The sequence below is a fragment of the Canis lupus genome, chromosome 20, assembly GCF_003254725.2.
Source record: "Canis lupus dingo isolate Sandy chromosome 20, ASM325472v2, whole genome shotgun sequence".
Classification (NCBI taxonomy): Eukaryota; Metazoa; Chordata; class Mammalia; order Carnivora; family Canidae; genus Canis; species Canis lupus.
In genome coordinates this window covers 47750468-47758373 of record NC_064262.1, presented here as the reverse complement: position 1 = coordinate 47758373, position 7906 = coordinate 47750468, and the positions used below count along the sequence as shown (strand labels likewise).

Sequence of the window (7906 nt, the reverse complement as noted above, 5' to 3'; positions counted from 1 at the left end):
TATGTGTACAATGGAATATTACTCAGCCATTAGAAATGACAAATACACACCATTTGCCTCAATGTGGATGGAACTGGAGGGTACTATGCTGAGTGAAGTGAGTCAATCAGAGAAGGAGAAACATTTTATGGCCTCACTCATTTGGGGAATATAAAAATTAGTGAAAGGGAATAAAGGGGAAGGAGAGAAAATGAGTGGGAAATATCAGTGAGGGAGACAAAACACGAGAGACTCCTAACTCTGGGAAATGAACAAGGGGTAGTGGAAGGGGGGTGGGAGAGGAGTTGTGTTGACTGGGTGACAGGCACTGAGGGGGGCACTTGACGGGATGAGCACTGGGTGTTATTATATATGTTGGCAAATCAAACTCCAATTAAAAATATACTAAAAAATCAATTTGGAGACATTCTGCCCTACAGCTGGTACAGTTAATTCCTGGTGGCATAAATGTAAGTGTAGTCTGACTCTGAGGCCTTTGTAGTAGTAACAAAGGAAAAGAACTCATGGTCTGAATTAAGGTCACTTTGTAATTTCCAATTTTGTGCCTATATATCTACCTTTTACTTCATGTTGATTCAATCATTCATTCTTTTTAGTGCTATCCTCCACAACTCTCCCTCAAGTGTCCTTTCAATGTAAACGTTGAAATCAGAGATTGTCTCTGTGTGTACATATGTGGAAAGCATGCTTATTTTAAAGAAAATGTGTGTGAATATACACAAACAGACACACAAACACAAGACACAACCACTATACTAAAATATTTTCTTTTTTTTTTTTTAATTTATGATAGTCACAGAGAGAGAAAGAGAGAGAGGCAGAGAGAGAAGCAGGCTCCATGCACCGGGAGCCCGACGTGGGATTCGATCCCGGGTCTCCAGGATCGCGCCCTGGGCCAAAGGCAGGCGCCAAACCGCTGCGCCACCCAGGGATCCCCTAAAATATTTTCTTAAAAGTAAAAATTAAGGTCTATAAACTCTATTCTTTTTTTTTTACAAGATTTTATTTAAAGTTATATTTAGTGGTCCACGCTGCCTTCAGAAAAAAAGGAAAGAGCCTCAGGGAATTTAAATTTTTATCAATTACCTAACACAGCAGTCGGAGCTTACCTAACAGTCTTAGTATGCATAAATGGAGACTTACACTATCTACTCTTCATTTTCACATAGCTCCTTTAATTCATCAAATTCTATACTTAAAATATGCAGCTTATTGTGTGTTATTATACTCCAATCAGTTAACAAAATAGGAAAATATCTCTGGAGCAAGGCTAAGGATTAGCTCTAGAGCACAGATACCTGACTATTCATGGCAGGTTTGCAAGAGAGCTCTTCTAACAGGGAAGGAAAGCAAGTGTTATATGGATGTAAGAACAGTTGGGTGAAACTCAAACAATTCACATAAGTTCATTTAATTTCTAAACAGAAGAATAACTTGCATATATAAATGTAGCAATAGACCATTAATTAGCTGAGACAGAAGAGCACTATAGCCACACACAACAACATGGATGAGCCCTAGAAATACAATGTAGAGGTTCACACCTGACCACAGATCCCTGAGAACCCAGGAGATATCAGAAATGCTTCCCAGAATATGATGTCATTTGATTGTAAAGGTATTATTTATTAGGAGAAGAAAGGCAAGAGAAAGATATCTAAAAGTCAATCTCCTTACAACCTGCAGTCCCTGATGAATTACTGAGACATGCAGAGCATGACTCTCCTCCAGGAACTCCTGGCTGACTTAACGTTGATTCTTCATTAGAGACTCAAGACAATCTTACCTTGACAACAGTCAGACCTCTAAGGTCATCCTCAAGTTCAGGACACAGAAATTCCTTAGAAACTTACATTATCTCTACCCCCCCTCCATCCACAAACTTGAAAGTACAGAATCAATCATTCCTCACAATCCCAGTATAGCTCATTCTACCACCAGGTCCTGTTCCCATGCTATAATTTTAAAAAAGCATCTCTTTGCCTTCGTGGATGTATCTTGCAAGAAGTTACTGTGAGCAAAAATGAACTATTGGGACTTCATCAAGTTAAGAAGCTTTTGCACAGCAAAGGATACAGTCAACAAAACTCAAAGACAACCTACAGAATGGGAGAAGATATTTGCAAATGACATATCAGATAAAGGGCTAGTTTCCAAGATCTATAAAGAACTTATTCAACTCAACACCAAAGAAACAAACAATCCAATCATGAAATGGGCAAAAGACATGAACAGAAATCTCACAGAGGAAGATATAGACATGGCCAACATGCATATGAGAAAATGTTCTGCATCACTTGCCATCAGGGAAATACAAATCAAAACCACAATGAGATACCACCTCACACCAGTGAGAATGGGGAAAATTAACAAGACAGGAAACAACAAATGTTGGAGAGGATGCGGAGAAAAGGGAACCCTCATACACTGTTGGTGGGAATGTGAACTGGTGCAGCCACTCTGGAAAACTGTGTGGAGGTTCCTCAAACAGTTAAAAATATACCTGCCCTACGACCCAGCAATTGCACTGTTGGAGATTTACCCCAAAGATACAAATGCAATGAAACGCCGGGACACCTGCACCCCGATGTTTCTAGCAGCAATGGCCACGATAGCCAAACTGTGGAAGGAGCCTCGGTGTCCATCGAAAGATGAATGGATAAAGAAGATGTGGTTTATGTATACAATGGAATATTACTCAGCTATTAGAAATGACAAATACCCACCATTTGCTTCAACATGGATGGAACTGGAGGGTATTATGCTGAGTGAAGTAAGTCAGTCGGAGAAGGACAAACATTATATGTTCTCATTCATTTGGGGAATATAAATAATAGTGAAAGGGAATATAAGGGAAGGGAGAAGAAATGTGTGGGAAATATCAGAAAGGGAGACAGAACGTAAAGACTGCTAACTCTGGGAAATGAACTAGGGGTGGTAGAAGGGGAGGAGGGCGGGGGGTGGGAGTGAATGGGTGACGGGCATTGGGGGTTATTCTGTATGTTAGTAAATTGAACACCAATAAAAATAAATTAAAAAAAGCATCTCTTTGAACCAAAAATGTCTCAATATTTCTTCTTTACCAATGTGTTCAGCCACCTTGAATCAGTATGATATCTATCCCATTTGACAAGGCCAACCTGTTATATAGCAAGAGCTAACTGACACAATAATCCAAGTGAACAGCCATGAGGCAATTAGAATGTGTGCTTATTTTTTTAATTGGAGTTCAATTTGTCAACATATAGCATAACACCCAGTGCTCATCCCGTTAAGTCCCCCCCACAGTGCCTGTCACCCCAACCCCTCGCCCACCTCCCTTTCCACTATCCCTTGTTTGTTTCCCAGAGTTAGTTGTCTCTCATGTTCTGTCACCCTCTGTGTGCTGCTTTTTATTTGTGGCATATGATCTGACAAATGAGGAGAGCAGTTGTGATCATTCTCTTATTCAAGCTTATTTCCCATGACTTTATGAACAAGTGAATATGTGGACTTCCTTTTGCATCGCTTCACGAACTTAAAGGACATGCACATTTGTGCAGAAGAACTGGTGACCCTGACCCACATGACCAGCAGGACATTCAGCTTTCCTGTGAAGCATCCTGTGATCCTGCAGGGGGAAGGGATTTCTGAGAAAGGAGGTATGAAATGGATGATACTGATACTGCTCATTCACAATCCCTTAGCATTTGTGACAAATATTAGGAAGAGGGAATTATTTTGTGTAACAATAGAGAGAGTCATATTAGCAGGTAGAATTGAAAGTTTTCAAGTTGAAACATGAAGATAATGGTGAAAAAATACAGAAGACCCTAACTAACCCTTCATCTCAATGAATAAACCCCCTCAGTGTGGACACCAATGTTCCATGCTTCAATAAATAGATGCAGAGCATGAAATGTGATGTAAAATAAGAGAAGATAGAAGTATTTTGTGTAGTAGCAAAATGAGTGTTTTGAAATTTTGCTCTGTCATATTCATGATCAGCCTGACACTAAGAACATATAAAATCAATCCATTTACTCAAATTTGTCTTTCCATGTAGACTCAACTGGGAGAGATATACTTGCTAATCAGTGTTTGCAATGGCTGTGGTGGACTTTCCAGACACTTAGCTGAGTCACAAAGTAAAAACAAAATAAGATTAAAATTGAGAGGGAGACAAACCATAAGAGTCACTGAACTCTAGGAAACAAACTGAGGGTTGCTGGAGGGGATGTGGGTAGGTTAAAGGGATATTGGGTGATGGGCACTAAGGAGGGCACTTAATTTAATGAGCACTAGGTGTTGTATGTAACTGATGAATTACTAAGTCCTATCCCTGAAAATAAATAAATAAATAAATAAATAAATAAATAAATAAATAAATAAGACTGTGAGTGATTGTCAGACATTAAGCTGTCCCGAGCCTTGAAGCGCCTCTTCAGAAAACCCTGGGTAACCTAGATACTAACACATGAATGACCCTGCTTTCCCCCTACAGTGCCCAAATTCTAATCATAAAGAATTCTCCAATAAAGTGTGAACCTGCAAACTCCTCAACACTCTGGCCATGGACCCTAATAAAGACAGATCCCTCAGTGATGCTTTCTCTCCCCCTCAAAATGCCTCTTTTTGCCTCTGAGACATTCCTGTATGGCCATTGGGCATTCCATGAGCCCTCTGGGACCTGTGAGTAATAAACCTTGAAGGTTTTTCTTCTGTTTTCTTCTTTTTTTCTTTAAATTCAATTGTAGTGTTCAATAATTTATCAGTTGGTAAATTATTGGGTAGCGCTCCATCTTTATATCTTACTTATCCATTCAGCTGTCGATGGATATCTTGGCTCTTTCCCCAGTTTGATTATTGTGGACATTGCTGTTATGAACATTGGGGTGCAGGTACACTTTGGGTCACTACATTTGTATCTTGGGGGTAAACACCTACTACAGTAATTGCTAAGTTGTAGGGTAGCTCTAGTTTTAACCTCTCGAGGAACCTCCATTACATTTTCCAGAGTGGCTGTGCCAGCTTGCATTCCCACCAACAATGTAAGAGGGTTCCCCTTTCTCTGAAGCCTTGTCAACATTTGTTGTTTCCTGCCTTGCACAGTAAGATACCACCTTTACACCAGTCAGAATGGCTAAAGTTAACAAAACCTTATTTTTTTAGAGTTCTCTGATGGGTGTTGCTGAGGTATTTCTTGCAGTCTAATACCAATCAAAAGTCTGGTGCAGCCTCACCAGAGGCTCTGGTGCATCTTTGGGAAATATCTGCAAGCACATGGGTACAGGGGAGTGGCTGGGCTTTCCTAGCCTGATCATCCTTGCCAAGAGCCTGAGCCTTAAAGGGAATAAGGTTAGAGTCCACATTATCAGGAAGAGGAGAGAAAGTAGTGATGGGAAAAGATTGACAGACTCTAGATGAAAATGGGGGTTTTGTATTCTCCTCTACAGTAAAATTATGTGAAAGGCTTAGTAGCCAAGTGTAGGTTTTTTCATATGAAGAATACAGCTCATGATTATTCTTTTTTTTTATTTTTTTTTTATTTTTTTTTAGCTCATGATTATTCTTTTGGGAAATCTAGGGAAAATTATTTGGCATGATATAAGTCATTTGAAATGAAATTACTTTTAGGAAATCCATGTCCCATGTAAGTTACAGAAGTTTCCAGGCATTTGTGATCAAAGATTGGAGAAACCAGGGACAGCTGGGTGGCTCGGTGGTTAAGTGTCTGCCTTCGGCTCAGGATGTGATCCCAGAGTCCCAGGATCGAGTCCTGGGATGAGTCCCAAATTGGGCTCCCTGCATGAAGCCTGCTTCTCCCTCTGCCTATGTCTCTGCCTCTTTCTTTCTGTGTCTCTCATGAATAAATAAAATAAAATCTTTAAAAAAAGATTGGAGAAACCGTTAGAGATGTATGAAGGTGGACAATGGAAAACCTGTCTATGTATCAGACAGAGCAGAAGGTTAATAATATGAATTACTTAAATGTATAGAGAAGTTGAATTCAAACAAATGGAAATTCCAGGGTATAAATAGAAGAATCAGATTCTACAACCACGGCCTGGTCAAGAATGGCAATTCTTGACTTTGAGGCTGTGAGCCCTACAAACATAGGCATTTCTTCAGCCCCAAGATGACTGGCCCTTACATCACAGGAACCCCAATGATTCTTTTCAGAGCCCTCTTTATATCTCTGTTCCTCAGGCTGTAGATGAAGGGGTTCAGCATGGGCGTGACCACTGTGTACATCACCGAGGCCACTACACTTGCATGGGAGCCTTGGGGCACAGCAGAGCTAAGGTATACTCCTAAGCCTGTACAGTAAAATAAGGAGACAACTGAGAGGTGAGATGCACAGGTGGAAAATGCTTTATACTTACCCTGAATCGATGATATTCCACATATGGAGGAAACTATCTTAGAGTAAGAGAAAAGGATCCCAGGCAAGGGAGCCACACCCAGCAGCACAGTTGCAAAATACATCACCACCTCATTAAGAAATCTGTCAGAACAGGCGTGCCCAATTACCTGATTGAGGTCACAGAAAAAATGGGGGATTTCCATGCCTGCACAGAAGGACAGCTGTAACACCATTAAGCTCTGTAACAAGGAATTGAGAACACTGGTGATCCAGGCCACCAGAACAAGCAGTACACAGAACCAGGGGTTCATGATGACTGTGTAGTGCAGGGGATGGCAGATGGCCACAAAGCGGTCATAGGCCATCATACTCAGGAGAAAATCATCACATCCTGCAAAGAGTAGGAAAAAGTATATCTGTGTGATGCAGCCTGGGTAGGTTATGACTTTACTTCCAGTCTGAATGTTCTGGAGCATCTTGGGGACAGTAGTGGAGATGAAACAGATGTCTACAAAGGACAGGTTGGTGAGGAAGAAGTACATGGGGGTGTGGAGGTGGGAGTCAGAGCTGACAGCCAGGATGATTAGCAAGTTTCCAAACACAGTGATGAGGTACATGGAGAGGAAAAGCCCAAATATGAGGGGCTGCAGTTCTGATTCCCCTGAGAATCCCAGAAGAAGGAACTCTGAAATTCGTGTATCGTTGTCTGATTCCATGTGGTGGTGATGACTACAAGGAAAGAAAAAGATAAGATAACAATTTTCAAGCAAACAGGCTTCATTTATATATTTATTTTTATTTTTGAGTTTTTATTTAAATTCCAGTTAGTTAACCTATAGTGTAATATTTGTTTAATGTGTGCAATATAGTGATTCAACAGTTTCCAATAGTACCTGGTGCTCATCACAAGTGCCTTCCTTAATCCTCATCACCTATTTCATCCATCTCCCCACCACCTTCTCTCTGGTAACCATCAGTGTGTTCTCTGTAGTTAAGAGTCTGTTCTAGGTGCATCTCTCTTCTTTATTTTTTCCCCTTTTGCTCATTTGTGTTTCACATATTAGTGAAATCATATGATATTTATCTTTCTAACTGATTTATTTCACTTAGCATAATACTCTCTACCAGCATTTGTGTCACTGCAAATGGCAAGATTTCAATTTGTTTTACGAATGAGAAATTTACCATTGTGTATGTGTGTGTGTATCTTTTTTATCCATTCATCTATTGATGGACACTTGTGTCCACAGTTTGGCTGTTGTAGATAATGCTACTAAAAACATTAGGGTGCATGTATCTCTTTGAATTAGTATTTCTGTATTTGTTGGGTAAATACCTAGTGGTGCAATTGCTGGGTCATAGGGCAGTTATATTTTTAATTTTTTGAGGAACCTCCATACTGTTTAGCAGAGTGGCTCCATCCATTTGCATTCCCACTAAGGAAAGGATTAAGGTACAGGCAGAGAGAGATGGGATGCCCCTGAATTCCCTGACTAGGCTCATGCTGGGAGCTACTTAACTAGGCTCACAGAAATCCCAGATGTGGAGAAATGTTATAGA

General features: G+C 40.3%; 1 protein-coding gene across 1 annotated transcript; it reads right to left on the bottom strand.

The window, feature by feature from the left end:
• Window positions 1–6129: 6129 nt before the first annotated feature.
• On the bottom strand, window positions 6130–7062 carry LOC112666883 (olfactory receptor-like protein OLF4). Its single transcript, XM_025458364.1, has one exon. The coding sequence runs from the start codon at window positions 7060–7062 to the stop codon at window positions 6130–6132; it is 933 nt and encodes a 310-aa protein (XP_025314149.1).
• Between the last annotated feature and the right edge of the window lie 844 nt (window positions 7063–7906).

Excerpts from the sequence above, each read along its gene's own strand:
- LOC112666883 (XM_025458364.1), bottom strand. The coding sequence starts at position 7,062 with ATGGAATCAGACAACGATACACGAATTTCAGAGTTCCTTCTTCTGGGA.